The sequence below is a fragment of the Ochotona curzoniae genome, unplaced genomic scaffold (genome assembly GCF_017591425.1).
Source record: "Ochotona curzoniae isolate NIBS_2020 unplaced genomic scaffold, NIBS_Ocur_1.0 contig_2321, whole genome shotgun sequence".
Classification (NCBI taxonomy): domain Eukaryota; kingdom Metazoa; phylum Chordata; class Mammalia; order Lagomorpha; family Ochotonidae; genus Ochotona; species Ochotona curzoniae.
The window spans coordinates 23564205-23579423 of record NW_024465421.1 but is presented as its reverse complement, the minus strand read 5'-3'; the positions used below and the strand labels follow the sequence as shown (position 1 = coordinate 23579423).

The window sequence follows — 15219 nt, the reverse complement described above, 5'->3', positions numbered from 1 at the left end:
CTTCCCACCTGCTTAAACCAGTCAGACTGGCGGTGAATGTGCAGCATCTTGGACGCTCTAAGTGGAAAGCTCCATCAGTGTGTGTCCCAGTTAGACACCTGGCTAACACAGGACACGTGTGCACCTGGGAGCTGGTCCTAAGCTTCTATTCCATGTCTTCCCTAGTGCTGGAATGAGCATTTGATGGGGTTCATAATGGACCGAACCAAATGCTGGAGTTGCTGAAATAAGAGACAGCCCCTGGTCCAAGAATCCTCATACAGAGTAGTGACAGTAATAAGTGACAGACTCACACTGCAACGTAGGAGCTTGGGGAATCAAAATAGGGTGCTCTGAGCACACGTGGCTTTGGCTTCCGACCCAGACAAGGAAAGCTGACGTACTAGTTTCCTGGTGAGGCACTGCCTGTGCTGAGCTCTGAGGCAGGAAGGAGGGGGCTGAGCAAGGTGGGTACAGTCCCGAAAGCATGTGCAGGAGCTACGCACAGTGTCGTGGACAGCCACAGTTCTTGCTTCCAGAGCCAGTGGAAGTACTACCACTTTTTGTCAATTAAAAAAAAGGCTTAAAAATTTTAAAAACAAACAATAAAATAAAAGGCGTATCTCTTCAGTTTTCCTCTTTCCCATTCCTAGCCTTGATGCCACAAGTAGCCCGGTGCAGGCTCTGGCCGGGCCCTGAGTCCAGGTGTCCCGCCCAGTGCAGGCTCTGGCCGGGCCCTGAGTCCAGGTGTCCCGCCCAGTGCAGGCTCTGGCCGGGCCCTGAGTCCAGGTATCCCGCCCAGTGCAAGCTCTGGCCGGGCCCTGAGTCCAGGTATCCCGCCCAGTGCAGGCTCTGGCCGGGCCCTGAGTCCTCTCTCCTGCTGATGTCATGGGCACTTCCTTCCTCTGTAACAGGTGCAGGTTTGCAGTGGGAGAGCGTGGGCAGTGTCCGTGCAGAGTTTACCTTCAGCCACGTGCTGCTGATGCTCCTGCTGGACTCTGTCCTCTACTGCTTGGTGGCCTGGTATGTGGAGGCCGTCTTCCCCGGGAAGTTCGGTACACCTAAGCCGTGGTACTTCTTTCTCAAGGTGAGTTCTGATGCTGCTGTTGTACAAATTGATGTGAGGCTTTTTTGACCTTCACTATTCTTAGCCTCTTGTGAATGTGCTGACCCTGAGAACTCTCTTGGGGCATCCTAACCATGTTGGGTTTGTGGTTGCCAGTACAGTATAATGAACAGTGAGTGTCAGCTTCCCTGAACCTTGCTGGGCTGGGTTTGGAGAATTTGTCCCGCATGCACTCCCACCAGCCAGGAGTACCTGCAGATGTCCCACATGTGTCCACTCGAACATCAGGTCGCGTATTCTCTGTAAGCCTCAGGTCCCAACCTGCAAGAGCCTCGTGCTGCCCCGTTCTCTCCGCTGAGCTGCGCTCGCAGAAGAGCCCAGGGTGTCCCTGAGCTCACTGGCTCCTGGAGGTGCTGCAGGGGCATGGCTTTCCTCAGCAGCCCTGGGAGAGCCTCAGAGTCACTGCCGCATGGTGGCTGTTTTCTGACCACAGGCTTGCCCAGGTGACTGCTCCTGTCGCAGTGCTCAGTCTGGACCACGGTGAGAGAGCAGGCAGGTGGTTCACTCCAGTGTTTGTCCAGATCTTGGCTGCATGAGTCCCTGTGTGCTTGGGACCAGGGGTTACAGGATGGAATGCAGGTGATTTGCTTGAGTACCTATGAAAGTTACTTACCTTCTCCAGGCACCATTAAGGAGTTGATGCAAATGTGCTGTGAGGGCAGTGAAATATAGATCACCAAAATACTTATTGTCTAGAAAAAAAAAAAGTCCAGTTCCCCAAACGAGTAACGTATGCATTGGCTTTGTCTCCAGCCCTCCTACTGGACTGGGAAGCCTGCACCTGCTACCCAGACACTGCTGCCTGTGGAGCTTCCTGGAAAGTCTCCGACATACAGGTTCTTTCAAGAAGAGCCCAGCAACCTGATGAAGGGGATCGAGATCCAACATCTGTACAAGGTATCAGCTCACAAGCCTCCTTCCAAGAGTGCAAGGACTTGTCCAGATGTGCTTCTCCTGTATTCTTTGAAAGATGTTTATTTAGTTAAAACAGGCAGGGAGAGGGGCAGCTCTCATCCACTGCTTCACTCCCCAAATGCCTGCAACACGTGGGACTGGGCCAGGGCTGATGCTGGCAGCTGGAGACTCAAGCCAGGTCTCCCACACAGTGACAGGAACCCAGGCACCTGAACCCGCTGCCTCCCAGGGTGTGCACCAGCAGCAAGCCGGAGCTAAGTGAATGCAGAAGCTGAGCCCGGGTGCTCCAATAAGGAATGTAGGTGTCCCCACTGCTGGGTCAGACTCTCCCCTCTGTGACATCCCAACTGCCCAGGGCTCCCCACTTCTTGGTTGCAAGATGGCGACAAGCTCAGCCGTGGGGAACATGGACACAGTGACTTTGGGGGCAGGACTTGTCCACCTTTCCTTCTTCCTGCCCCCCTTTGTTCTTTCCTTCCTGTCTCCTTCCCTTCCACAGATGACCTCTCAAAATGTCGTCATGGTCATGTAGCCATCTCCGCTGCCGGAGATAATGAGAACTTGCAACAGATTTACGGGGGTTGACGTAAAATAGGACCACACGAGTGTGGGAGCAGAGAACATTTGCCACCTTCTTTTCTTTCTTCTTTCTTTCAATTTTCATTTTTAATGTTTTTAACATTCAACATAATTCCTGGATGCAGTTCTAAGAATATACTGATACTCCCTTCCTCGCTCCCACGCTCTGCCTTCGTTGCCAGCTTCTTTCTGGCAGCACCCTGCTTGCTGGCATAATCAGCTGCATCGTGAGGAATTGCACCGAGTCCACCTGGCTGTGCGTGTGGGTGCCAGATCTCGAGTGCAGCCCGAAATCCATTGGACAGAACAGAAACTGAGGCACACACAAAGAAGCAGCACCTTCCTTAGGGTGGCACTGTGGGTGATTGTTATTTATGTCTTTATCCTCCTGTGTATGAATTACTCATATAATAAGAAAAAAAGTACACGGGATTTAAGACAGTGGAGACATTTGTCTTGGAAAACAGTCAGCTGTTCCTAGGATTCCTTGTGCAGCCCAGCACCCCTGGACGAGCACAGGCTCGGCAGAACCGAGAAGCAGGGAGGAGCATGCCTGCTGCTCACCTTCCAAGGGCTGCTGGCCCGGCCTCTGGGTTCAGGTTCTCCACTACCAGGCTGCAGGGATCAAGGGAAAGGCCCCTGTGATGGCCCCCAGACAGCTGCGTGCTCGGATTCCCACTGAGGAGCCTGGGCGGGAGGTTGATTTTGGCGCACAGCCCCGCAGGGCCTCTGTGAAATGCCGCCTGGTGTACGTGTCTTGTTTCAACTTCTCCAAGGTGTTTCACAAAGGAAGGGACGAGCACGTAGCAGTCAAAGGGCTCACGATGAATCTCTACAGAGGGCAGATCACGGTGCTGCTGGGACACAACGGAGCGGGGAAGACCATCACCTGCTGGATGCTCACAGGTACACGGCAGAGCGCTCCCAGGGAGCCCCGAGCAAGCATGCAGTGTGTGCTCCCTTGCTGGAGGTCTCGGACACTGCTCTGCGTAGTGCCCGATCATCCACTTTACCAGGCTGCAGGAGGAGGAGGACTGTTCCTCCCTTGGTCCACGTGCCCGAGCCCAGCTCCAGCAGAGTTCGGAACTCGAAAAGGGTGCGTGGAATAGGCGTAGAGAGAAAAGAAACGGACCACTACGATTTCAGGATCATAATGGACCATGCAAGAAAACTGTCCCCTTTATTTATACAGAGGCAGTCACAAACTCTGGCACCTACTTTCACACCTGGTCATGCGGGCATTCCTAAGGACAGTTCTTCCGATTGTCTCACCTTGAGGCAGGATATCAGCCGGCCTAATCCTGTGGTCAGGAGGTTCTCAGTAGATGGCACATAGCAATCAGTAACACATTCCTGCTGAGCTGATCCGAAGCCATGAGCCAGGAACTTCCTCCGAGGCTCCCACACGGGTGCAGGGTCCCAAGGCCTTTGACTGTCATCCACTGCTTTCCCAGGCCACAAGCAGGGAGCTGGATGGGAAGGAGAACAGTCGTGTCCAAACCACCTCCCATGTGGGATGCTAGAACCATAGGCGCAGCCCTAGTACACAGTCATTAAGGACTTGAGGGACCAGGGGCCGGTGGCATTGAGGGGCAGTGATTTAAGCCTCCGCCTGTGGTGTAGGCATCCGTGGGAATATTGGTTTGAATCCTGGCTGTTGTACTGCTGGTCTACCTCACTGTCAGCCTGCCTGGGAGAACAGCACAGGAAGGCCCAAGCGGCTGTGGGAGATGTGAATGGAGTCGCAGGGTCCTGGCTTGGCTTGACTCAGCCCTGGCCCTTCTGGAAGTGAACCAGTAGATGCAACATGTGTTTCTGTTTCCCTCTTTTTGTGACTTTGCTTTCCAAATGCCCATGTGTGTTTTACTCATTTATCACTAGTCTTAGCAAGGACACTGCTTGCTCCCGTCAATCTGCCACGCGTCTGCTGTGTGCTGCTTCTGTATCACCAACGGAAGTAGTCAGGTGATGCGCGTGAGATGAGCAGGCGGAGGCGGGATGTCGGGAAGCCTTCACTCGGCTGTGTACTCTGATGCCTCTTCCTCCCGGCTCTAGGTCTTACTCCCTGTTCCAGTGGACGGGCGTATATCAATGGATACGAAATTTCAAGAGACATAGCTCAGATCAGGAGGAGTCTGGGCTGGTGCCCCCAACATGACATCCTGTTTGACAACCTCACAGTGGAGGAGCATCTCTTTTTTTATGCTCAGGTGAGTCGGTGGGTGACAAGGATTTGTTGCCATTGCATCCCTTCCTGGGAATGCAGCAGCTCTCTGACAAACTGGGAGGATGTTTTCGTTTGTTTTTAACACAAAGGTCATTTTTATCTGATCTCAACACTTCCAACACCAACTGTAGAGAGGAGGGGTTTTCTTATACCAGCCAGTTCTTTAATTCTCTGCAGACACTAGATGGATGTCCGCCAGTCCCCTGTGATGCCCTCCTCCTGGAGTGAAATAGACCACACAGCGAAGGGCTCTGTTCCACAAGGATGCCCCCACTGAGGGTGTCACAATCAGGTCTCCCATGAACTTCCTCCTTAGGTTCAGCAATTTTCTTAAGTGGAAAGCATTTATGAAATGCGGTGTTATGATGGGTGCAGGTGAACGGTAGATCCAGGGGAGGAGCTGCCGCTTCCACGTGCTCTCTTGCAGCATGTTGCGGGCACTTAAGTTCAGCAACCCAGACAAGTCCATAGCTTAGGGTGTTGTAGCTGTGGCAACAGCAAGGGGCAGGGATGGGAAGTCAGCCCCCGTCCTGTGGCTCCAGTCCAGAGCTAGGTTAGAGGGTTTTTTATAAGCGTTTCCACAAAGGCATAGCCAATAATTATTTATATTTTTTAAAGATTTATTTTTTTATCATAAGGTCAGATACAGCGGCCAGAACTGCGTCGATCTGAAACCAGGAGGCAAGAGCTTCTTCCGAGGCTCCCACGCGGGTGCAGGGTTCCAAGGCTTTGGGCCATCCTCAACTGCTTTCCCAGGTCACAAGCAGGGAGCTGGATGGGAAGCAGGACCACTGGGATTAGAACTGGTGTTTATGGGGAATCCTGGAGTGTTCAAGGTGAGGACTTTAGCTACTAGGCTACCACGCCAGGTCCAGCATAGCCAATTATTAACTCAATCTGTAGAGGACAGGAAGTGGGGCTGAATGTTCTAACTTATAATCGCAGCTTGGTCTCCTGGTCACTGATCACCGATTCCTACCTTGAAGGCCTTTCCAAGGGTCACTTCCTCCGAGAGAAGGATACCCAGTCACCTGGGAAGCAAAGGTTTTAAGAGTTCTATGTCATAGGGCCAGTGCTGTGACATTGTGGGTGAAGCTGCTCCCTGTGGAGCCAGCATTGTGTATGACCCATTCAAGTCCTGTCTGCTCCACTTCTGATCCAGCTCCCTGCCTGTGCCCTGGGAAAGCAGTGGATGACACCCCAAAGCCTTGGGACCCTGCACCCGCGTGGGAGACCCAGAAGAGCTCCTGACCCCTGGCTTAGGATTAACCCAGCTCTGGCTGTTGCGGCCATCTGGGGAGTAAATCAAGGAATGGGGACTCTGTGTCTGTGTCTGCCTGTCTTTCAAAGAAATAAATCATTAAGAACAGAGTTCTATGCAATAAACCAAACCAAGTGTTTAAAAAATCAAAATGAAAGATGTTTCTAGAATCCTCTCATTCAGGAAATGACAAGGGCTTTAGGGGTTCCATGTCAGTCCTCGGGACAGAGACAGATTTTTTTTTAGACTGTTTATTCATTTGAGAGGCAGAGCTGCAGGGTGGGGGAGGGGCGTGAGGAAGAGGCTGATTGCGCTGCAGTAGCTGGGGAGGCCAAATGCAAGTTTCTCTGTTCTGTTACCGTTCTGAGACCTCTCTTGAATGCTGTTCCTTCACGCAAGAGTGTGGCTGTCAGACTTATCAGTTCAAATATGTCCAAAACTATTGCATCTTAATTTCACTTTTTTTTTTTTTTTGCTATTTATTTAGATGAAATTTACATAACACAAAATTCACTAGTTTTCTCATTTTATAGTGTCTGGATTAATGGTTTTTGGCTTTCTCACAATAACGTGTGATTAAAGTTTCAGAACGTGTCCATCATCCCAAAGTAGCTGCACCATAGCAGGCCTGCTGCCTCGCTCCTTTGTCCCTCCAAAATCACTCCCGGCTTTCCATCTCTGTGGCTTCGCCTGCCTTGCACGTTTCACAGAAATGGAGTCTACATATATGCTAGGCTTATTTCATGGAGTATTTCTCAATGGTTTAGCACTTACAAGCTTAGTGCCCTTTTTAAAAGATGTGCTTACTGTGAAAGGCAGAGTTACGGCGATGCAGGCAGAAGCAGAGACATGCCATCTCCTGAGGAGCTTCCCGTCGGGCTGGGACAGGCTGTGCCCAGGAGCCTGGCACCCTGTCCTGTACTCCCCCGGGGTGACACCACTCTCCGTCAGGCTGGGACAGGTTGAACCCAGGATCCTGGCACCCCATCCTACACTCCCCTGGGGTGGCACTGCTCTGGCATTGGGCCGTCTTGTGCTGCTTTCTCAGCCATATCAGCAGGAGGCAACTGGGATCCTCACCAGCTAGCTTGAGGGATACTGTCATTGCATCCTCCCTATAGGATGCCAGTATCACAGGTGGTGACTTACCCCACTCACACCACACACCGGCCACAATATTCCCCTCCTGTTACAGCTGAATAGTAGGCCAGAGCACAGGCAGGCCACGTTTTGTTTACAGTTGATGGATATGTGACTTGTTTCCTGGCTGTGCCTAATACATATAGTACTGCTGTGAACATTAGAATTCTGTTTTTCATTTGAACATCTATGTTCACTTTTGGGAATATACCTAGGAGTGAAGTTCATGGGTTGTATGTTAATTCTGGTTGTCTTTATAGTTTTTTGTTTTGTTTTTAACTTTTTGAGTAACTGCTGTGACACCAGATTGTACTTCCCCAGTGACTAGCGGTGCTGGCCATCTTGCTTGTGCCTTCCACTTGTGTACATCTTCAAACAAACATCTATTCATGTCCTTAGTTCGTTTTTTAATGGAGTTATTTATTTATTCATTTTTACTTTTTAAATTATTATTATCATTTTATGATACAGTTCTGTAGACCTTGGGATTTCCCTTATCCCTCCCCAAGTTCCCTCCCCCAACATAAAAAGTCGTATGTCCATCGTTGCGGGCATGGACAGTGGCAGAGTTCAGCATCCTATACTCAAGACTTCATTAACAGTTTCATTGGGAGTCCATCTTTGGTGTATAAGTAGAGATGCAGACTGCATTGCATGCTCCCATCTGGATTTGATAGGCTCCATTACACAGTTACTGTACATCCCTTAAATGAAAAACCACAATACAAAATCAACAACAGGGAGAAAAGAAGAAATTAAAAACACCATAAAGTAAATAACATGCTGCTGAATGACTAATGTGTCACTGAAGAAATGTGAAAGAAAAGAACCTTCTTGAAGAAAATGATGTTACTGTATGATCTATGAGTCAGTGATGAAGAATTTAATGAAAAAATGTTTTTGAAGAAATGAAACTAATTTTAAAAAATCAAAATCCATGAGATATAGTTTCTGCTGATCTTTGTTGGTGAGGTATGTTTCCTGTAAATAACAAATAGATGAGTTGTGTGCTTTTAATCCAGTGTACTAATCTATGATGTTTGACTGATGAATTTAGGCCATTTACATTCAGGGTTGATATGATTGGGTAGTAATTTGTTCCTGTCATTTTAGCAATGGGTTGTTTATTTATTTAGTCTTCTGCTGTTATTTTACTGGGATGTTCTTCACATTTGCCTTTGGTTTTGGTGGGCCCTATTCCTCTTCTCTGTCAAGAGAACATCTTTAAGCATCATTTGTAGGGCAGGTTTGGGAGAGGCATATTTTTTTAACTTTTCTTTACTGTGGAAGAATTTTATTTCATTATCAAAGACAAAGGGAAGCTTTGCTGGGTATGTTATCCTGGGCTGACAATTTTTTGCTTTTAGAATCTGGAATATATCGTTCCATTCTCTTCTGGTCTGTAGAGTTTCCTGAGAGGTCTCCTGTGAATTTAATTGGCATTCCTTTATGTGTCTGTCAGTTGATTTTTTCATGTGCACATTTAAAGATCTTTTCCTTACGTTCAATCGAAGAGAGATTGATTATCATGTGTCATGGTGAAGATCACTTTTGGTCAAGCCTGTTGGGAGTTCTGTGCCTTCCTACATGTTGTTTCCCAATTCTTTCCTTAGATTCTGGAAATTTTCCTTTAATGTTTTATTAAATGGTTTTTAAACCCAGCTTCTCTTTCTGCACCTTCTGGGACTCCCATAACTCCTTTATTTGGCCTTTTAGTGGTGTTCTTTTTAGTATATGTGCTGCCGAAGTGAGCACTCCTTCAGTTCTTGAATATTTTTTTCAGGTTGCCTCAGCTCTGCTTTCAGCTTTTGCTTTGTTTCCCCCTGGTGACAGGAAATACCTTTCAATTCTGAGAGTCTTTTTCTGCTTCCTTCATTCCATTTTGTAGACTCTTCACTTTGCTTTTAATTTGCTCCACTGTATTCTTCATTTCTGAAATATCAACTCTCATTTGATTCATTTCCAGTGTGACATATTCCTTAAATTGCTTGAAAGCCTGCTTTATGTACTTCATATTGTAGACAAGAAGCTTTATGACAAGTGTTTTGAATTCTGTATCCCCATTTTCTTCCTCAGTGAACTCTGAGGTTGGCAAAGGCTTTTGCTTCTTTGCAGAAGAGAATTCAGTAATATTCATTGTGCCTTTGTCCCTTCTTTTGCTCTTGGTCATTGTACTTCTGGTTATCAGATTTTTCTCCTTGGGGCAGGTTTCTAAGCTGTGTCACCCACAGGTCTACAGCTTGACTTTACTTGTTATAGTTGATACACAGCCAGGACCGCAGCGTAGCCAGGACTGCAGCGTAGCCAGGACCGCAGCATAGCCAGGAGCGCAGCGTAGCCAGGACCGCAGCGTAGCCAGGAGCGAGCCTGGCAGAACCCCGGGCGGAGCCGGGAACTCCCCCACTGGTCCCGCATGGGGACAGGCTCCTGCTGTTGGACGGCACTGGCAGAGAGGCAGGGCTGCCGCTGGCATTCCACTGTGGGTAGCAGTCGGCCCACCATTGCACTAGGACGTCTCCAGTAATGCTACTCTTAATATTTTAAGGACCCACTGAGAGCAAGAACTATATTTCCATTAATTTAGGCCTTGTTTTCTTTCACTATTTCCTGTTTGCTTTCAGTGTACAGTTATCCCTCGTCCTGCAATAAGTCTGTACACTGCATCCCTGCGAGGCTGATATGAACACACTTGTTTCTGTAATTTCACTGCTGGTGTGTAGCAATACACAACTCAAATGCGTGTATTTATTTTGTATTTGCAGCTTTGCTGAAATGGTTTATTAGCTCTTTTTAAGTTTTTGAGGATGTCTCACCTGGCCCTGAGGTGTGATTCTCTGAACAGCTGCTTCGTGCTCACGTTTACCAAGCCATAGATTCCTTTTCAAGGTTCAGAATGTAAAACCCTTTTGCCTATCCCCTTTTCTAAAGGGGGTAAGTTTCAAATGTCTATATTTTCTAAAACCTTTTTAACTTTTTGGACATTATAATTATTATTATTTGAAAGGCAGAGAGACAGAAACAGAACACTCTTTCCATGTGCTGGCTCACTTGGTTGACAGGCACCCTCCCACGTAACTGTGTGCAGCTGGAACCAAACGGGGCTGGAACTTGAACCCATGCTCCGACAAGGAGGGCGGCATCCCAGCCGCCTCACCTAATGCCTGCCCTTGTACCTTTCTGGGCTGTATTTTGTGTATTCACAAGTGTTGATTCCATGGAACCATTTCCCACCACACGGCCTGCCCCAACTCTCTTTGGTTGCTGTGGTCTCAGCTGAAAGGCTTGTCGCGCCACAAGTGCCCCGAGGAGGTCAAGCAGATACTGCATGTGCTCGGCCTGGAGGACAAGCGCCACACCCGGTGCAAGCTGCTGAGTGGGGGCATGAAGCGCAAGCTGTCCATCGGCATCGCCCTCATTGCGGGCTCCAAGGTATGGGGCCTCGGGGGCAGGCGCAGCGGGCAGGAGGGCGCAGGTACAGCGGGCTGTTGCTCTTCTTGGCTTTTGCGATGGCCTTGATGCCCTAACTAAGCAGCCTGACACGGGCAGCTGTGGGTCATCTTTGACACTCTGTGCCTCCAGCCCGAGCCTTCGGATGAGGCTCTGGTGTCATCCCAAGGCTGTCTCCCCCACTCACCCTCAGGTGCTGATTCTGGACGAGCCCACCTCGGGCATGGACGCCATCTCCAGGAGGGCTGTCTGGGACCTGCTGCAGCAGCAGAAAAGTGACCGCACCATCCTGCTGACCACCCACTACATGGATGAGGCTGACCTGCTAGGGGACCGCATTGCCATCATGGCCCAGGGGAAACTGCAGTGCTGTGGGTCCCCGCTGTTCCTCAAGCAGAAATATGGTGAGCATGAGTGAGAGGGCGGGCAGTCCTCTTGCCGCCTACCATGTGGTCAGTGCTGCTGGCCTGCTGTGCTCAGTATCATTCCTATCTCTCACCAGCCTCTGTCCCCTTTTTCTGCTTACTGACCCAGTTGTCTTATCTATCCACTAAATCTACTCTCTTATGTTCATGAAAAATGCCTGAATAACCCTTGGCCTGCGTCCCATGTCTGTACATCAGACTGCACAACCTGTAACAGGATCTGTAACTGACTAATTGATCAGAAGAAAAGGTTTGTCCTGAGCTTGGTGCAATGGTTCAATAGCTAAATCCTCTCTGCAAGAGCCAGGATCCCATATGGGCACTGGTTTGTGTTCTGACTGCTCCACTTCCCATCCAGCTCTCTGATTGTGGCCTGGAAAAGTTGAGGATGGCCCAAAGCCTTGGGACCCTGCATCTGCATGGGAGACTGGGAGGAAGCTCCTGGCTCCTGGCTTCGGATCGGCTAAGCACCAGCTATTGCAACCATTTGGGGACAGACAGATCTTTCTTTCTGTCTTTCCTTCTCTCTGGTAACTGATTTGCATTTCCAATAAAAATAAATATTTTTTAAAAAACAAAAAAGTCTGCAGGCTGGGAAGTTCCGTGCTATGGCCCCACCTGCTGAGGGCCTGGGGCAGCTTTCCCTACTGGCAGCAGGGCAGGTTGTGTGTGCATTAAGAGGAAAAGAGCTGGGCCCAGCGGCGTGGCCTAGTGGCTAAAGTTCACGCCTTGAACGCGCCGGCATCCCGTATGGGTGCCGGTTCTAATCCCGGCAGCTCCACTTCCCATCCAGCTCCCTGCTTGTGGCCTGGGGAAGCAGTGGAGGACGGCCCAAAGCCTTGGGACCCTGCACCCGTGTGGGAGTCCTGGAAGAAGTTCCTGGATCCTGGCTTCGGATCGGCATTGCATCAGCCGTTGCGCTCACTTGGGGAGTGAATCATCGGACGGAAGATCTTCCTCTCTGTCTCTCCTCCTCTCTGTATATCTGACTTCCCAATAAACAAATAAATCCTACTTAAAAAAAAAAAAGAAAGAGGAAAAGAGCTAGGGAAGCTGACTGCTTTGTAATGACTTGCTCTTCCAGGGAATGATGCAAGCACTCCCTCCTCCATGAAAGGCGTTGATGGATCCATGAAGGCTGGGCCACCTCCTGGCTCTGTGACACTGGGCACCAAAGCTCAGTGTGGGCCTGCTGAATACTGAGTGCAGTGACACTCAGACTCCTGCAAAGCCCCCAGTCTTTGCTGTGTACCCATTGTGCTCCTTCCACAGGTGCTTAGCTGACACCCAGGAAAGGGAGCCCCTTCCTCTAATGCTTAGTTGACAAGGTGGGGGAGCGGGGTCCTATTTCCTCCTAGCCCTTGTCTGCCCCTGCAGACTCATAGCCTCCAAGTCACTCAGGCCCAGGCCGCCCTCTTCTCCCACAGGTGCCTCTGTTATTGCCCTGATTCCTCTTTCCCAACCCACCATGCACACATGACAGCACGTGCCACTCTGCTGAGGCTGCACAGACCCTCCGGGGACTTGCCCTCCTACTCAGAGCATCTGGATTAATGGTTCAACTGGCTAATCCTCCATAAGTGTTGGGATCCCATATGGACATTAGTTCATGACCCAGCTACTCCTCTTCCCCCAGCTCCCTGATTCTGACCTCGGTGAGCAGTAGAAGGTTGCCCAAGTCCTTCGGACCCTGCACCTGCAAGGAACACCCAGAGGAGTCTATTGGCTCCTGGCGCTCGGATTCAGATCAGCTTAGCTCCAGCTATTGTGAACATTTGGGGAAGGAACCAGTGGATGAAAAATCTTTCTATCTCTCCTTCTCTCTGTGAACGTGCCTTTCCAGTAAAAATATATCTTAAAAAAACAAAAATGGTGAAGTCAGGAGTGGCCAGTAGGACTGTATCGGCCTGGTCCTGTGTCCCTGACCCTCCTGTCTTCAGGCTGTGCCCCTCCCTAAGGCCGCTTGCTGACACAGGTTTCTAGATCTTACATGGCTACACCTCTCATGCTCACAGTGAGAGCTGCCTTCATCACTTTAAAACCACACTTCTGGGCCTGATGTGATAGCTCGGTGGCTAAATCCTCACCTTGCATCTGCTGGGATCCCATTTGGACATCAGTTCGTGTCAGGGCTGTTCTACTTCCCATCCAGCTCCCTGCCTGTGGCCTGGGAAAGCAGTCGAGGACGGCCCAAAGCCTTGGCACCCTGCACCCGTGCGGGAGACCCAGAGGAGGCTCCTGGCTTCGGATCAGCTCAACTCTGGTCATTGCAGACACTTAGGGAGTGAACCAGTGCAGGGAAGATCTTTCTCTCTGTCTCACCTTCTCTGTAAATCTTCCTTTCCAATAAAAATAATAAATCTTTTTCCCCTCTGCTTTTTCCCTGAGTGTTTGTTACTAACAACCCAGGCATGTCCCCTCTCTATCTTGTTCATTGTCTGATCCCATTCCTGTAGTGAAAGTGACACGGAAATTGGGATCCTTAGCATTTATTGATTTTTGTTTATTTGAAAGGCAGAGTCAGAGACAGACATGCATCACGCATCTACTGGTGCGTCCTGTCAGTGCTGCAGCCGGCGGCGTTGGGCCAGGCCAAAGCTCAGATCCTGGCACCCGATGTGTGCCTCTCGCTTTGGGGGACAGGGAAGGCGGGTCTGGAACCAGGCACTCTGCTGTGGGATGTGGGTGACCCAAGCGGCAGATTTGCTTGCCTCCCACTGCCTGGAGAGTGGTGTTTGACCCATAGCTGTATGCTCAGTACCTTGAGCAGTACCTGTTACATCCCAGGGCCTCAGCCATGTTTACTGAATGAATACACACTCAGCACAGCAGTCATGAGCATTACTGACTTCTGAAGTGTTTGTGAGACCGTGAGACGGGCCTCCACGGAGCGTGAGGTGATTGTCACACGGGAATCCTTGTACTGGAGCTGTCAAGGCCCTAGTTACCACAGAAAGGACACACTGGGGCGTAGCCTTCTTCCTTCTGTGTAGCATTGCTCACCTCCCTGTCCTGGGGTGGCAGTGGAGACTCAACAATGGCCTCTCCGGAGCAGGTCTGTGAAGTGGCAGGGAAAAGCAAATAGAATGCCAAGTTCTAGCTGCACTTTGATTCCAGTGTCCTGCTAACTCATGCTCTTAGAGGAAGCAGGGGCAGGCCGCACCCTTGGGTCCCTGACACCCACGTGGGAGAGACCCAGAATGAGTTCCAGGCTCCATGTTCTTGGCCAGCCAAGCCCTGCCCCCCCAGTTGTTGCAGGCATTTGGGGAGAGAACCAGAAGAGGATCCCCACTTCTCTCTCTTTTAAATAAATAAAATAAAGCAAAAAACCCATCGTTTTGAAGACTGGCTCTACAGAGCGTCCCAGGTAAGTTCCGTGTGGCCTCAGTGTGACGTTGTGGGTCACTCGGCTTCTCTCCCAGGGAGCCGTCCATGCTAAGTGTGGTCTGGGAAGCCTAACACAACGAAGTTGCTTCATATCTTTTCAATGGTGTTCCAGGTTCAGGATATTATATCACTTTACTGAAGACACCACAGTGTAACACGGAGGCACTTTCTCACCTGATTTATCATCATATACCCAATGCTGTGTTAGAGTCCAGTGCTGGTGAAGAAATAATATTCATACTCCCGAAAGAGAGTATGCACAGGTATGAGCCATTCAATGTTATCTTCGCTCTCTCTCTCTCTCTCTCTCAACTCCCTCTCTGTGACTCTGACTTTGAAATAAATAATATTTCAAACAAATAGTCAAATAAGCAAACCAAACTAGCTCCTCAAGACTGACATTTGGCATGGCACTTGGCATGCTCGTACCTGCACTGTCTGCTCCTGGTTCCAGCTTCCTGCCAGTTCAGAGCCTGGAAGGCAATAATCATGGCTTAGGTGCACCCGGTTAGGCACCTGGATGCTCCTGGTTCCTGTCTTCAACCTCACCTGCTGCCTCTCATGGAGGCATATGGGGAGTGAGCCAGGGATTGGCAGCTCTCTCTCTCTCTGTCTCCCTCCACAACTTCCATTTCTCTTTATTTCAGGTAAATTATCTGAGTCCTGGCACAGTAGCCTACTGGCCAAAGTCCTCACCTTGCATATCCCAGGATCCCATTTGGGCACCAGTTTG

At 49.8% G+C, this 15219-nt stretch overlaps 1 protein-coding gene across 1 annotated transcript in view; it reads left to right on the top strand.

The window, feature by feature from the left end:
* LOC121151897 (ATP-binding cassette sub-family A member 17-like) overlaps positions 1-15219 on the top strand; it is a 56108-nt gene that overhangs the window by 20723 nt on the left and 20166 nt on the right. Inside the window, exons 9-15 of the mRNA XM_040973750.1 lie at positions 894-1066; positions 1859-2002; positions 3214-3505; positions 4655-4809; positions 10501-10656; positions 10868-11078; positions 14599-14749. Of these exons, the coding sequence (XP_040829684.1) occupies positions 894-1066; positions 1859-2002; positions 3214-3505; positions 4655-4809; positions 10501-10656; positions 10868-11078; positions 14599-14749 (1282 nt within the window). The remainder of the gene's footprint in view (positions 1-893; positions 1067-1858; positions 2003-3213; positions 3506-4654; positions 4810-10500; positions 10657-10867; positions 11079-14598; positions 14750-15219) is intronic.